The 16699-nt window shown below is 42.6% G+C and overlaps 2 protein-coding genes across 4 annotated transcripts in view; one reads left to right on the top strand and one right to left on the bottom strand.

Moving 5' to 3' along the window:
- The first annotated feature begins 532 nt into the window (after positions 1-532).
- On the top strand, positions 533-2855 carry gadd45ab (growth arrest and DNA-damage-inducible, alpha, b). Its single transcript, XM_020080667.2, has 4 exons — positions 533-778; positions 1423-1524; positions 1626-1836; positions 2044-2855. Exons 1-4 carry the CDS (start codon positions 729-731, stop codon positions 2155-2157), a joined length of 477 nt encoding a protein of 158 aa, XP_019936226.2. The 5' UTR covers positions 533-728; the 3' UTR covers positions 2158-2855.
- Positions 2856-5603: 2748 nt separating this feature from the next.
- The window catches only part of gng12b (guanine nucleotide binding protein (G protein), gamma 12b), a 29563-nt gene continuing 18467 nt past the window's right edge, over positions 5604-16699 (bottom strand). For 2 of the 3 annotated variants that reach the window (XM_020080669.2, XM_069522539.1), the window contains exons 3-4: positions 7424-7544; positions 5604-7330 (exon numbers count right to left, since the gene is read on the bottom strand). In XM_020080669.2, the coding sequence (XP_019936228.1) occupies positions 7205-7330; positions 7424-7516 (219 nt within the window). In that variant the 5' untranslated portion in view covers positions 7517-7544 and the 3' untranslated portion in view covers positions 5604-7204. Of the gene's footprint in view, positions 7331-7423; positions 7545-9749; positions 9769-16699 lie in introns of those variants that run through there. The other variant, XM_020080670.2, reaches the window with a different exon arrangement.

The following is a 16699-nucleotide window of genomic DNA, read 5'->3' as shown; positions in this document are numbered from 1 at the left end:
ACCAATGTAAAGGACGCCATTTCGAGTTGAATTTGAATGCCAGGGCTTACGGACACTTGGATAACACCACATGAGCAGTGTGGAGGCATGTTATAATTTTTCTATTGTTGTTTCTTTAAGCTTGAAGAAGTGGTCACCATTTACTTAAACTGTATTGGATTTGACTGCCATGCTGTTTACCCCTGAAACTCCAAAAGTGTTTTGAATTTTTCATTTTTTGGGTGAACTATCCCTTTAAGCCAATCTTGTTGTCCATACACTGTACAATCTGATAGATGCTTTTGGTTTGCGATTCACTAAATATCTCAATATCTTTCAAACCAGTGCAACACTGTTGTTTTGCTGTGACTGCATCACGCACGCAACTTGCACGAGTTCAAAAGGAAAAACAAGTGTGCTCACATGTTGCCGTAAATGAGTGACTGGGTGTTCAGTGACAACACAACAGGTACTTTCCATCGCACCCGTTTTCCACTGAATTACTTCATCGTGTTACTATTTAAAAACAGCTGCGGGTGCGAGGTCGCGACGCGGGGTGTCGCTGCAGGCACAAAGACACGGCGGGTGTAAATCTGTGGTATGTCCACGTGACCAACGGGACCGGTTTATGCTAATGAGCAGTGAGGACAGGAGCCGCAGCTCAGGAGTCATCATCAGACTCAGCACACACGCTCCGCAGCTCGCACACACTCGTCCTGGAGATTGTGGGACAGCAACCAGCCGCTCGGATGTGCAATATGACTTTAGAAGAAAGCAGCGGGGACAATCCGTCAGAAAGGTTTGCTTTATTCTTGCTTTTCCCCACGTGCACTTTTTTTATTTAACGGTTTTTGAGACTGTGTGGGGGGGGGGGCGCTGAACTCTCTCCACGTTTCATTTCGACTTATTCTCTTGTCAGGTGCTTTTCTGTGTCAACTTTAGCGTCTTGAGCTTCACTGTATGCTAGTCAGCAGCGTTTAGCAGTTTAAGCTAACGTGCATTGTGTGCGAATGATGGACAGACTATTATTGTCTGCTCTGTTCACTACAGCGTGCTGCTCCTGCACTGATGACTTTTATCATGCAGACCCGGGGTCCAGATACAATACCACACACCATAGGTTAAAATCCACACAAACACGTGTATAAACAGAAATATTAATGTCTAACACAGAGACACATCAGTGCCTTTGTAGCGTCTAATGCTAAACTTATTATTTGATGCAACCACGATGATTTCTTTGATAACTTAATCCATGAGACTTGTTAGGACAGTTTGGAAAGTGTGGACCCCTGCAGTCAAAACACTTCAGTGCAATGTTGCATCAGTAGTTGTCATTCACAATATTTAACTTGGGCTTAAAATGTGATATAATATGATGTTAAGTATATGTTTTGCTTGTTGACTTTTCAGTAAATTTGTGGTATATGTGTTTTTCTTCAGGATGGACTCGGTGGCCAAAGCGTTAGAGGAGGTCCTGAGCTCTGCATTGCCTCAGGGTTGCATCACTGTCGGTGTGTACGAGGCAGCAAAGTCACTGAACGCGTAAGTTAAAAATAGTCTCAACTGCTGCAGCACTGACACGTATCATTCAGGCTGAGTGGGGGATTGTTCGTTTTACTAATGTGTCTCGTTGTTTACCACAGGGACCCAGACAACGTGGTGCTGTGTCTGCTGGCCACAGACGACGAGGAGGAGGACGTGGCTCTTCAGATTCATTTCACCTTAATCCAGGCATTCTGCTGCGAGAATGACATCAACATCCTGCGGGTGAGCAACATGAGGCGTCTGGCGGAGATCCTCGGTGGAGTCAAACCTGGAGGGGAGCCCATGGACCTGCACTGTGTTCTAGTTACTGTAAGTTTCATTACTCACGTCTGTTTACTGTACAACTGCAGCACATTGCTCACTTCCCCTCAGACGGTAAAATAAGTCATTTTACCGGCCTTTGTCAAACATTGCAAAGAACTGTAACTAGTCATGGTTGTGCAATGTGAATGATTTCAGACTGTTTGCATGTTCATAAATCAGCAGGTGGTAACTCCTTTGTCCCTTCTCCTGCAGAATCCCCAGTCGTCACTGTGGAAGAACCCTGCGCTGAGCAAAGTGAACAGATTCTGCAGAGACAGTCGCTGTTTGGATCAATGGGTGCCTGTCATCAACCTGCCCGACCGATGAAACTGCCTGGAATATTAATGTATTGTGTGCATTTTGAGGGGAAAAAAAGTAACTTCACAAGGCCTGTGTTAATGTCTGCGTTGGACACCTTTGGAACGCACCCCAGAGACAGACAGAGACGGGAGGGGCTGGCGAGAGAGAGCGCACGAGGAAGGGCTATGTTCCAGCAAATTTACCAGGTCAGGGTGAACCCATGTGCCAAGGAAGAGTGACTCAGCAGTCTTGGTTCCAGGATTTCCAATGTACGACCGCGCCTTTCTCTGCCGAGATAGAAGCCCTTACAGGAAACTGAATCATGTGAGAGGAGAAGCACACGTGGTGGTGAGCACAAGCACAGGACTGAGGGGAAAAAAGCAGAGACAGAGCGCCTCAGTTGACAAGACTCCCAAGAACCTGACCACACTGGAGAGGACCATTCAGAGCTCTCAGCCTGAGGAAAAATTGACCAAACTCCAAGCATTTCTTTGACAGCATATTTATTTAATACTATTTAAGACTTGCCACTTTGATAATACTAAAGGAAAAGTTTTCAAAGGTTATTATTATTATTATTATTATTATTATCAGAAGGGCATTGCAATGTTTAGACTTGTCCACTAACTGATGTTTTTATGTGTTATTAATTTAATGAGTCATATTTATTGTGCATTACTTCATGGAATTTGTCAAGTTGACTGAAATAAACAAAACAAACAACAGTTTCATGGCTGGTTTTGCCTTAATGATTTCCTGTTGCGACAGGTGAGCATTCAGGAAGTCACATGTTGAGGAACTGCACAAGTTCATCAGGACACATGCCTCCCGTGCCTGGAGCCTCTCAGGGACAGAACTCACATGAAACATGTTTTCCCACAGGGTTTGGATATTGCCCCTGGTGTTTTACTCTGCATGTTTCTCACCTGATCTGTTGGACCAACAGCAAGATTGTATGGTAACTTCAGTAGTCTGCCTCCATGATTTTTATTTGAGTCATACTGTTGATTTAAACAAAAATATTTACCTGCTCTGGGCTAAAGCCTGAGATGCCTTGTAATCTACTCCACCCCCGCATGGGAACTCCAGTAAAATGTGACCTTTTGCATATTTTGAATATCTAGTTACATTGAGGGGAGGAGAATTCCCATTGTAGTTGATAGTGAGTGGGATGGTGCCCGTTGTGATGACGCTTACTTCACAGCCCTCTGCATCTACGCAATCACGGTTAAATTTACTGCTGAGGGGATTAAAAATAGCAGGGAGGCATTAAGGGAAAAACCATGTTGACGAACCATTTCAGGCTGCAAAAAGAGAAAACCAGAACCTATTGGTGCTTCCGCAGAATGGGGAGGGACAAAGCCTTTTTGACACAGAGGGTCACAAGACAATGGATGCATGAGTCAGGGCTATTCACGTCTCCATTGCCAGAGCTGAGCAGTACTTTAGCTTCATGGCTAAAAATAGCCCCATGAATAGAGGCGTTCCCTCTGACCACTGACACACTGACAATAGCAACACTTGTAATTAGCAGATCGTGTACGCAGAGAGGCCAGTCTGACGCTGAGATGTCAGTGTGCTGCCAAGGACATGAAGAGGACAGCAGACCTCCCCGGTGGTGCTGCCGGGTAGTGGATAACAGATGGGGAGGGAGAACTGGGCCAAAATGCAGGACTGACTGGAAGACCGGAGAGGAATGTGGGGGTGTGACAGTGGCTGGAGGCTCTGTGGCTGTGTTAAATTGACTTAAGTTAAAGGGTGTCTTTTGCAAAAGTGATGCACAGAGGAAATCGCATGCAGGTCTGCACGCCACTGAACAGATCTCCCTTCAGTCAGTCTACGGCAAGACGCTGGCCACAATTTAAATGGTACTGTACAGTAGCTATAGAGCTGTCTTCCTCTACGCAAGTGACTGATCAGTAGAACAGAAAACATTTTTAGTTCCAGATGAAGATTGTGCTTCGAGATGACACAAAAATATGCCAACGTAAATTTACCTACTAAAAGTAGGTGAGATATTGGAGATACTAGATGACAGGCTTATCTCTGGGCTTACCTGAAACTGACAGGTAACACAATCACCGCGAATGAGGCTGCTACAAAGCCAGTCCTGACAGCCTGACGAGCGAGGATTACACCAATGTGGGCCAACATATGGGCTGACCTTGTTTTGGATGTAACATCATACCTGTGAAGACAGAGACAGGAGAGAAAGGGCTGCCCACATGAGCAGAGATTATTGCATAACAGGCTGACCATGGCTTGGGGCTGCTCCGCTGAGGAACTGGAGCGAACCGCAAATGTTTGTGTTCTCCTGACCAAATACTAGATGCGTTTGTTTGAAAGTGACAACCTGTGATTCTGACAAAGCAACAACAGAACTCGTTAATGACTAATTGCCTAAATGAATAGTTATAATGTTGTCAACATCTAAAGAAAGATACTATCATTGATGCAGGCAGAGACAAGACTGATCTGTCTCTGATAAATAGAGTTTACTGTTCAGTGCAGTGTGCCCCCTTTAAAAGGGATGTTAAAATTCTCCACACTTAATTCTCACACTACAAGGAGTTTACATTCATTTCCCACAAACTATAATCACCTTTTTAAAGACAAGGATGAATTAATGTATTTACCAGTAGCAGTACAAGTTTTTTTTTCCCATGTGAACTTTTGAGGGAAGTCAAGCCTCAGGGATTAATCTAATCACAGCAAGTGCAGAATAGTTTCATTTTAAAGCAGCATTGTTTGATCTTGTTGGCCTCTTGGCAGCAGAACAATGTTTAAACACTACTCTAACATTTAATCACCTTATAAAGTTGTTATATCAGAATTGCCTATTCATCATGATCCAGCAGGCACGGAGCAACTTTAGCAATCCTTGGTAACTAACAATTCTTGTTTGATGAGCGCTAGAGCCAACAATGTGTTTTTGAGCCATGTTGAAGATTTTTTAGCCAAATTATGAGAATAAAGTCATCAAATATGTGATATTATATGACAAACAATTCATTTATTAGGGGATAAGAGCAGTAAGGAGAACCTGTGCTCGCTGGAGTTTCTTAGTAGATGAACGCAACTGGTTGACAATTCTCTTTGCGTTTGTCACCATCAGCGACAGTTTCACAGTACAAGTAATCATCTGATATATTAATGATATCAAAATATTTAATAGTGCAGCATCATATAACTGATGCTTAAAGGCGATCATCTCTTTCACACACAGACTGATAAATCCACGAGTCCGACACAGTTTGGACAATACAGTCTCGTCAAATATTCGACCATCTTTTTTAATCATTTGAACGAATAAAGACTATTTTAATGACTTGTTATCCATAGGTTTATTTGCACTTACCACAGACAGGTAAAGGCAGAGTGCGGCATACAGTAAGTAGTTACCATACTCACCATGTGTGAGAAACCAGCAGTTTTTCTGATTTAGATTCACCACAAATCAACCGAATACACAATTAACCATAACAACACATTCATTTTTAATCCAAAAGTTGAATTAATGTTGCAAAACAGAAATTGAGAGTTGAGGTTTGACTGAATCACTGCAATCCTGCAGAAAGTACATTACACAGCTATAAGCAAGCGCATACTGTGATACATGGACATACATGAGTCATTTAGAAGTAGGACATCATACAGGGTAAATGGCCTCTTGTCAAATATACCCTCTTCACCTACAGGGCCTTTATTATTCACAGTATTACACAAAAGCACTTGTGTGACTAAAAGGTAGTCAAAAGGTTGAAGCAGGTTTACTTCATCATTAAGGCCCTTGCTGGCAAAATTGCAATATTAGTTGATTTGCACAAGCACCAACACACAAATGACAGCTGAATACAGCCAGTCAAAGATGCTCATAGTAAAGTCAAAGTAGGATTTGGAGCAGCTTTAAACGTGGAATGTTTCAAACTCAAGAGTATAACAGTCATCTGGTGTTTACAGGTCTGAAAGTGCCTAAAGAGTACAGGAAAGTAATAGTACAGTAATAATCCTCAGTTCTGTGGAGAGAAACAAAGAAACTGCAGGTAACAATAACAGTAATGACAATAATAGTTCTGTGGTAGGAACCAGAAGTCTAATATAACAGAGACAGTGATTAAATGGCACAGATTGGTCTCAAATATTTTTCCTTCAACAACAGTCTGTGATGATCGGACATCATGTTCCGTACCTTGTACTTCGTGTGTCTCATATTAACAGATGTTTGTACTCAGAGTTGTAAATTAACTTCTAAGTTGATTGCATGACAAAATCAATTTAAAAAAAACTGTTTAGACAGATATTTCATTGTTTTGCACTCGATTCAGATGAGTGTTATTCAACTCGTTCTTAAAAAGTGTTTGACACCCAACAGAGCCAAAAAACTGAAAATCGAGTGTTGTCTCTGCGAAAGTTAAATTATGTCTCAACAATCTGAACCAATCTGATTAATTTTCAATTTTAATTTAAATGTCTGGCTGTGACTAGATGGCAAATAATATCACAGGAGCAGTGGCACTGGACTTCTGCTCTTTCTATTTGTCCTCCTGTGTGATGGACAGCACAGTTTACTCTTCCAACCACAGGACACCATTATCTCAGGCACTCATTATCACAAGCACACAAACTACAAAAAACGTTTCCCACAGCGAGCCAGATGAAAGTAAGAGGTGAAAGCTGAAAGCCTAGATCTGATTGGACCAATGATTGAGGGGGCTTGTTTATGCTTGCTGTGATAATTAGAGGGTCAGGGACTCTTCCTCTGTGGAACAGTTTCCTCTAGATCTTATCAGATAACAGCACGGGGAAGTAAAATCACAGCAGAGCCTCCATTCAAACTTGTATTCACCTTTGTTTGAGCTAAAGATCTGATCAGAGGTCACAGCTTCAGATTTACACCTGTTTCTTTGGTGTGACTGCTATCTGACTGAATCCCTTTCTTATCAAACTGCAGCAGACATGTGAAAAATGAAAAGGGATAAGCTGGCCTTAAGGCAAGGAGCGAACAGTATTACGATCAGATCTTTTCCACATAAACATCAAAAAGGACAAGCAGCAGGCGTTCAGCTCAGTTCCCCTACAAAACAGTGCAAGGCTTCTTGTCCTTGAAAGGGTTTTCAGAGGCAGGGATGCCCATTAGCAGCGGGTCGTTCTTTGCGTGTTCTCCACAGTAGCGCATTAGGTCTGACGAGGCCTTGGACACCTGCAAAGAAATCAATCCGCACACTGATCACCCTCAACATAAATGCAGCAGAAGTGGACCACTCAGGGTGCACGGCTGTGAATATAAACGCACCTTTATCCTCTCAATGCTGGCCTCTATCCTCAGCTGCTGCACCGTCCGCCTGGCATGAGCTATGCTGCTGGAGCTCTGCATCTTTGACGACATTGCAGTTTGTGAACAGCTGTGCTCAAACCTGTGGAAAGAAAGACAAAATATAGGTTACATACACTGTGTGTGCTAATTAGTGCAGAGAGATGCTGGTATTTGTACAAAGGAAACCAACAGGGGCACAGTGTCATGAATCTACTCAAATGTTTCCTGGCAACATGCTGTTCCTCAGGGATTAAATAAGCAACTTAAAGGTCAGATTGCTGTTAAGAATACTGCAAAGGCTATTGCTGACTTTATACAATGTCAGAAAATCCAGCAAACAAGATAGCTCACCTATAGGTTTATTGTTTTTATTGGTTTTATGTTGTGATTTGTTCAATTATTTATCAAGCGTGTTCCGTTGTGTTTAGAATTCATTGCAAAACATGTGAAATATGTGTTTTGACGAGGTTATGTTATCATATATTTAAAGGAACATATAAAGATATCAATGGGCAACAACATGTAAAGTAGTTAAGATGAGCTGGACATGATGAGATGGCATCCAACCAACTTTGTTTTCCAGTGTTCAGTGGACACAATTTGCAAACGGTGATAAAGCTTGAGATAGCGATAAACTTGAGTTGATTCTGGGTCAATACAATGAGCAGCACAACAGTGTTTTCATTCTGTTGGGGTCAGTTACTGATGATGTTGTTACTGCAAAAGCTTGTGAAAAGCCAAACTGCTGTGGGTGTGGATCTTCACTGGGTCGATAATAGCACGTATAGTTAACACTTCTGGGACTTGTGCCAGGACCTTCATCGAAAAATTGCTGCTAATTGCTTCCACCCTTCTGTTATGGTGAAATCTTTTCCATGGTATTCAGAGAACATGAATATTAAAAACTTACAACTACAACAGGATGTGGGGGTGGATCCAGGGGGGCTTAGGTGAAATGCTAATCACAGAGGACTGACACACTCATTACTTAAACAATACTCTGCGTTTATCATTGTCACCATTTTGGTTTAGCGTTATCAATAGCTACTATACTGTCTAGCTCATGCTATTTAGCACTGATCCTAGAACTGTGGTGGCTGATTGAAATGTCATTAATTCAGCAAATAATTCACTCAAAACCAAAGATGTCGACCTCATTGTGGTTCTAAAGGAAAGGTTGGGTGATGAGTAAAGTCATCAGGATTCACCATGTGGGAATGAAATAATGTCTGCAGCATTTTTCCACAAGGCTATCCATCAGATATTTTACATGATAAGGGAAAACTACTGGTTACAACGGATTGACCAGGGACACTATAGCATGAAATAAATGTACTTAGTTGAAAAATTGTCAGCATCTTTAGTTGCAGCACTGACTTTACAACATAAATGATAAACGTAAAGTTACTAAGAGGCTCAAATGTCTAGTGCCTCAGGCTGAGCAACTTCACAGAAACAACAGTTGACTTATCTGGAGATGGCTACATGTGCGTAAATGCCTAACGGACTCCTGTTTCACAATTCCCACTTCCAGGATACAAGGGTTTACTTTTACCGGCTCATTGCGTCACTCCCTGAACTACTTGGCAGAGCTGCAACTTTTTGCCGGTCAGCCTGGCCAACAGCACTGCAGAGTTCAAAGAGGAAGAAGCAAAAATCGGATGCCTGTTCTCTGTTCTGCACAAACATCATTTCTTAGAAGGGGGAAGAGGAGCGGCCTCTAATGCACAAACAGAACATCATGTATTAAGAACAGGATTGTGAAATAAATGAGAATCTCTCTGCGTGCCCAAACATTATTGAGCTCTGATCATTTGTAGCTTTTGTTCCTGGAACAAATGGAGAAAACACACCACAGGGTTGTTCTGTGGGACTGATGAAAATAAACTGACATGTGCTGTGGGAAATGTGCTCTGTGCTCTGGTGCAGGATATTATGGAGGAGGGAGTGAGGGGGGCACGCAGACACGGAAGTTAGATGAAACATGTACAACTGCACAACTGACTACAGACAGGAGACAAGACCACACATCCCTCTAATCCCCCCCTTCCACCCACTCCCTCCTGCTTCCTCCACAGGAAGCAGTGTCGGCAGCTACCCTCTACAGTATAAATGATTAAATATGGGGTGGAGGCTTTAAAAATAGAAGCTACACACACAGGCCAGTAGCCAAGGTAACAGAAAAAGTAGAACAAAGGCTGACTGCATGATGTTATATTTTTACATACTAAAAACACAAGAAATAAAAACTGTTTCTAAAAAATAAACCATCTGCTTTCATATTTTTGTGTTTTTTTTGACTCACTGTTCCCAGGAACTCAGCACTTCATGTATTGGCTCTTATTATCAACACAGCTGTAATTTTCAAGCCCTCGGTTGCAGTGGCCAGTCATGAGTGGACACAGGCTAAGGACGAGCTGCGTCACAGGAGGGCTGGTGCTCACCCCCCGACACAGGCAGGGATACTCTGTGACGCCAGTGGCTATACTGTGGAGCTCTTTCTGACTAGAGGGAGGCACAAGAGGCCTAATTGGTTGTAAAAGACATAAAGAAAGGTTAAGGGTTTCTCTGTCTCACTGCTCTTTTGTTATGTCCCTGACTGTCGTGTCATGAAAGTGGCCCTAATGGAGATCTTACAGCACAGTCATTCTCCAACTTGTTTGCTTATCTGACAGTGACATTGAATTGAGGCCACATAAAAATATATAATCGATGCAATGCGAACAAAAGCTTGTGCATCCATCTATATACTCGTCCTGCTGCAGCTGGATGAGGAAAGCTGCAGCACATCTGCTCAGCATGTTGGAGCAAAGGCTTTCACGCATGTAAAGATTATTCACATTGACGTCTGTAATGAACACAGTTGTGCACGCACAACTTGAACTAGGACCAATAACAGTGACAGATAAGGAAAAGAGTGGATCCATAGAGACTGAGTTGGTGTGGCATGTTCTACCAGTGGAGACCACATGTGGCATAATATCATCTGCAGCAGTCTTCAGGGGTGAACGAGTTCAGAGCGCACACTTGAATCAGGAGTGGTTCTCCTTCGCGTGGGCACACACAGACTCTGCTGTGCAGCTCACCTCAAATGTGCTGACTTTCAAATAATCCTCTCCCTCTCTCTGTGGGCAGCATGGTGGGCAGCTTCACAGTAATCCTGCTGGGTCTGAGGGATTCTAACAGTCTTATAGGGTACACTGAGATTGAATGCACCTCATCTATGGGACTTTTTGATTGGATTGTTGTTTATATACATTAGATTCTAGACTATATTATGTAAATCTTTTCAATTTAATCATAACTATAGAATTGTCTTGTGCACTTTAATAACTATTTGTAAATCAAAGTTATAGTTCAACATTTGGACAGGAACCACTCTTGTGTGTAGCCCAGCCCATAGATTGTATATAAACATGGACGATGCATCTCCACTTCCTCCCACTATCCAGAAATAGAGCCAAAATATCCCAGACATGAATGCTGCCATCTTGTGCCAATAATTGAATTTGGAGCCAGAGACTGCACAGTAACAATCGGGGGATAGAGTCATTGTATTGTGGTTCCACCGATAAATGCACTTGACCGTTCGTGACTCGGTTACAGCTGTCAGTCTTCATGTTTCACCTCATATTTATGACATCAGAAATTGAATTTAAACCATATAACTCTAAAAACAAAATGAGCCCATGAACATACATCAGAGGGATAAGAACTACTTACAATAACAGATAGCACATTTTCCAAAAATTAATTTGGTGTATACTTTGACTTGTTATTCCTGTCTGTGACTCATCCACTAACACAGAGGAAGTGTTTTAATTTATTTTTTCATTTTTACTGCAGCAAGGCACCAGGTGGCTTTTGAGACACTCCGGCTTCACTTTTGGGGGGCCGACATGTAGTCCATCTTTACAACAAGCTGGTTTTTAGCCTTTGCTAAATCTAAATCTACAGCCTGATTAGCTTAGGCTGAGACACCAAGCTTTGCTTTGTTCAAAGGCTGAAAAAATGTGTCTTCCTGCAGCTCTAAAGATCATAAGTGAACACATCAAATCTCATTTGTTAAACTCATCCCAAAACCCAAACAGTAAAAAACTTAAATTGTGGTTTTACATGGATTACGAGCCATCCTGTCCAGAAAACCAACAGGCTTATTTCCTACATGTTGATTTATTGCTTTTTAATTAAATGACAATCACACCTACAATTTCTGCAATGATCCTTAACAATGAGGCAAATATCTATTAGCCTACACACTTACGCAAAATACAAACACAACCAGATATTTCAAGCCTGACGCGGAAAGCCTGGGCAGAAAAAAAATAGAATTCATTCCAAGGGACTTTGTCACTGTCGGGTGTGTAATTCCTTTGTATGTGGACTGAACCTTTAAAATCCTTCTAGCCCTAAGAATGGCAGTGATGCCTTCAGCTGTGGTGTGTCTGTCTGCCTCCAGCATATGTACTTAATGTGTGGTGAACGTCAACATGTGGCACACTGAGAGCATTGATAAAAAAATATATTTGAAGTCTTAGAGCAGAGAGATTTCTTTGATGTGGCTGCAGGGCTTTACACAGGTGGGCTCCCACAGTGCCAGCAGAGGGGTCCTGCAGAGTTTATGACAGCACGCTCTGGCCTGGGGTTTGAAACTCTACTCACTGCTCAGATGTGCTTCCCCAACAAATACACCAACAACTCACGTACATTCAAATCAACAGCATACAGGACAACATGAAAATTGGTGTATTTCAGAGTAGTAGATCTAGTTTGCGTGCATGATCAATGCTGCATGCATGGTCACACAAAATAATCTCAGTGAAGTTGATGGACTGAGCTGTGTTCCTTTATTCTGCATTACAACACACAAAACAGCCTGAGCAACTCATTACTGCTGCTGTGGCTATTTGGAGTCTTTAATCTATAAAAATATATTTTTTAATTACTGTCCAAAGATGGAAATGTCAAGTCTGTTTTAAAACGGTGCACACAGTTTGCATGTTCTCTCCTTGTCGGCTGGGTTTTTTCTCCTGCTTCCTCCCACGTGCCAAAGACATGGAGGTAAGGTTAATCTGGGACTTTACATGGCCCAGTGTGAGTGGGGGTGGTTGTTTGTCTCTGTAGATCAGCCCTGTGATAGATAGCCAACCAGTACCCCGCCTCTCGGCTCGCTGACCCCAACATCTATAGATAACTACACTTATACATAATTACACTTGTTTCACTGTTTTCTCTCTCCTGTTGTTTTTCTGCTTCTCCTGTTATTATCCTGCATCATTTAGATCTGACACTATTATCATTATTATTGTTTTTCTCATCATCATGAGCCTTTTGCTTATTATCAGCATTATTCTCATTATTATTATTAGGAATATGCTGGTTATGTTGGAGGTTTCTTCTCGTTGAAGTTTTTTTCTCGTTGTGGGAACTGTTCTCTCTAAAATGCTGTAAGGTCTCGACCTTACAACATAAAGTGCCTGAGATAATGTATTGTTATGATTAGGCTCCATACATAAAGTTATTAAATTAGATTTAAAATTCTCTTTTTGTGTTGAAACTCTGTAATGAAGACAAGACAACTCACAATGTTGAGGCCTCATAATCAGAATAGAAGAAGGTCTGTAAATGATATCCAGGATGAACACCTGGAATAATGTGATATAAGTATGTTTTCAGTGTCATGTGAGTCTAGACCTATTGTGAGTTTGCCATCTCATTTCACTGATAATGAAACAATTGCTTGTTGCAGCCCTTTAATCGCAGTGAACAGTGTTGCACATGTTGCTCATGCATTATATCAAACATTCTCACCACAAACTCCAGTAACTCTTTGCCTGTCTTCATTGTTTGTACAATGAGTGAACACAATACACATTTTGTTCCTCGATTACAGAGGTGTTGCTCAGTGTCTGATAAACAGAAGGCAGACTGGGAGCTGCAGCCTAAATGATTACTTATCCGCTGTCCAGTTCCAAAAGTGCCGGGCCGAGGGACACTGAGCAGCTCCATTATCTGTGAGAAACACTGCTGAACTGCCTGGTAACAACACCAGCAGGCTCCACATTCTGCTCCTGGGCCAGGATCTGTGGCTGCCTTAACAATAAGCTCCGAGGCTTGGGCACATTTGAGAGGCACGGTGACAATGCAGACAGGGCTATCAGCATTGTGCCACACTCACAACTGCTATTTGGGCTTTGTGTAGAACAGAGGCACCGGGACAGGAGTCCAGGGCTCTTTACAAGTTTAACTGCGCCCTCATGAGCGCTAATCTCAGACAGCCTGATGCTATCTGGGAGCCAGTCTGTCCAATCAGGCGTGCAGAGGAAAGAGACAGAGGCCTCCCAGAGACAGACACACAATGTCTCCTCTGAGGTATATTGAGACACACTGTATGACTAATGCTATAACTTTCCAATCCGTGCAGGAACATCATTGATTACAAGCTTTGATGGTGACAGATTTTTAAGGTGTCAAGGGTGCTGTGCAAAGAGCTTTGAAGACCTCCCGTGTGAAGCCAAAAAGGGAGATGAGGGTTCCAAACCTCTGAGTCACGGGCTGTGAGTTTCTCTCTGGAGTTTCTCCACACTCCACTGTACACCTTTCCCGTGAGCTCTGCAGAGGCATGCAACACATTTGCAGAGGGTGAGGTCAGCCACGAGAAAACAGATTCCAGTCTCTGTCATCCTGCCTTTTCCTCCCACCTGGGCCCCATGTGCAGAAAAACAGGTTCCTTTGAGTGTGTGTATTAGTGTGTGTGTCACAGACATTTTAAAGTTCAAAGCTTTGAGTAATGTGCCTCATGATTCCCTGAGATACAAGTTCATCCACAGCCCTTCATACACACCCTGTGGAGAGGCATGGTGAATAACATCCATGGATTGAGGCTTTCTTTGAAGTTCTGGTGACTTTTCCTTCAATGCTCTTGGAAGTCAATAGATGACAAGCAGCTGAAAAAAAAAAACTTGAAACAGGAGTTGCTCTTTTTACTACATGTCATCACGCATTTGCTCGAAGTTTCCTCCCTGCTTTGCTTTGATCCCCCCCCCCATAAAAAAAAAAACTGATTTGGCTTTGGGAGATTATTTCTTTGGCACTTACAGAAAAGTGAAAAACTGACACAGAGAAATTAGATTTGATGCTAAATCTGGAAGACCAGATGCAACGCAATGCGCCCCCAGCTGTTTGGAAAAGCTGTCACACAGCTGAGTGTGGGTGGTGGTTGTCATGCAGACCTGTTGCATACGCATCAGTGCTGAATAATAAGAGCAGAGGAAGCAGCTCTCATGCTATTTCCACAGTAGCAGCATGGATGGCAGTGTCAGTCTTTTAGCACAACACTTCTGAATGCATCGTAATGATATTGCATTTGATACAGATCCCCAGAGTTTGAATCCTACAGACATTTATGGTTTTGAGCATGACTGCATATAAAGATGGACGACAAAAGTGAAGCCAAAATTTCTTGATGGCCCCCTAGTGGCTGACTGTTTAGTTTTAAGTATTTATTTGATGTTATAAAAATGAGGCAAAGCCCTAGCTCCAAATTACATCTTCAGCCCAAGATGGCAGCTTTTGTATCCGGGATATTTTGGCTTCACTTCTGGATAGTGGGGGGAGCAAAGACTGTATATAAAAAGGGAGGGAGTGGAGACATGTCATACATCTCTATATACAGTCTATGGTTAGAGTCAAATGTCGTAACAGTTATAATAGAGGTTTCTGAGCGGATCAATCACAACTCGTGTGGTCTACGTCGCCTCGATGCATGGTGACATTTCAGGGGAGGTGTACGTTCAGTTACTGCTTTGGGCTCTGCATAGGGTACATGTCTTCGCGTAGGCTAAGGCCTAGCTTCGATGTAGAAGCATGAATTAGGCTTAATGGAGAGACTCCCAGACTGATGTTATCTTTTAGGAATCTTTTTGTAGCAAGAGAATGAATTCACCAACAACACATTTAAACATCTTCACATAGCTCCCTCACTAACTCCCATATTTAAAGATGATTACAACCATACATTATATGAGGGAGGGGATTATTGTTTTTCTTAACATAAATCAGAGACAAACTAAAATTAAATTTAAGGTTATGAAACATAAGCAGCCTGTCTTGTCCCTTTATCATAATACATTTTAAAGTGAAAGAACCCTCTCTAACCAGGTCATTAAAATGCAATTCAGGAGCCACACACAAGAAAGTCATGGTGAGTTGTGTCTACTCTTAGTTGTAAGACGGCACTAAACTTGACTTCAAAGGGATGTTAGGATGCATGAGGTCCTGCAGCCTATAAGAGTTGAAAATCCTTCAGGTGTGGGACAAGGTTATTTTTGTCTTTTTCCAAATTGTATTATTTTCCAGGAAACACCTCATAACTCTGCTGTCATCGCTACAAACCTCCGAAACCAGGAAAGTGCCTATGCAGTGGAACAGAGCACGCGGCTCCAGGAAAGAGCCCTTGGGGCATGGCTGAGAGTAGCAGTTAATGAACCCTTTAGTCAGGCCTGTCTGCTCCCTGATCTGACGCTGTGAGACGCCACACTGACTGTCTTTGTCTTATCTTGCTCACTTAGAGACAATAGAGCCACACAGAGGGCTCCAAGAGCACAGATATTGAGAATTGCTTTTGTGGTTTAGTGTCAGGAGGTAAAAAGGTGCAGATTTAATAGATAAGACACAGAATATTACACCAGCGAGAGAGAGAGAGAGAGAGAGAGAGTGTGTGTGTGTGTGTGTGTGTGTGTGTGTGTGTGTGTGTGTGTGTGTGTGTGTGTGTGTGTGTGTGCAAGGTGGGCCAGGCTGCTATTTCCTGCTGAGTGGGAGACGCGAAAGCAGTTAGATTTTTATTCCGTTGATATCATTGCACAAATGCACCAAACTGTCTCCACCCTGTCATGGGAGAAAAACTCCCACCACCAACAAAAAAGAAAAGCCCGCTCTGAGCAGTTGACTGGATTTGTTGAAATCCCCCAAGGAGGTAAATGTTGGCGGGATGAAAAACAAGAGCACGCCGCCTCCCACCAATACTTCCTGGAGACTGGGGCAGTCCTGGATCTGCATGGGTCTCCCCGACAACCGAGCTTTGTCTAGACAGAAACCAATGCCCCGCTCACCGGATAGGAATTCAGTAAACCCACAGTCCCACATTCTCACACCACCTTAAGCCGATGCTCTCACATGGCACCAGACAAGCGAGTCACAGCTCTTATTGTTACCAGTGATCCAGCACTTAAACTGCACCAGCCTGCCATTCATGAA

The sequence above is a fragment of the Paralichthys olivaceus genome, chromosome 3, assembly GCF_024713975.1.
Source record: "Paralichthys olivaceus isolate ysfri-2021 chromosome 3, ASM2471397v2, whole genome shotgun sequence".
Taxonomy (NCBI): Eukaryota; Metazoa; Chordata; class Actinopteri; order Pleuronectiformes; family Paralichthyidae; genus Paralichthys; species Paralichthys olivaceus.
The sequence above is the reverse complement of the archived record's forward strand: the minus strand, read 5'-3'. Positions and strand labels throughout refer to the sequence as shown.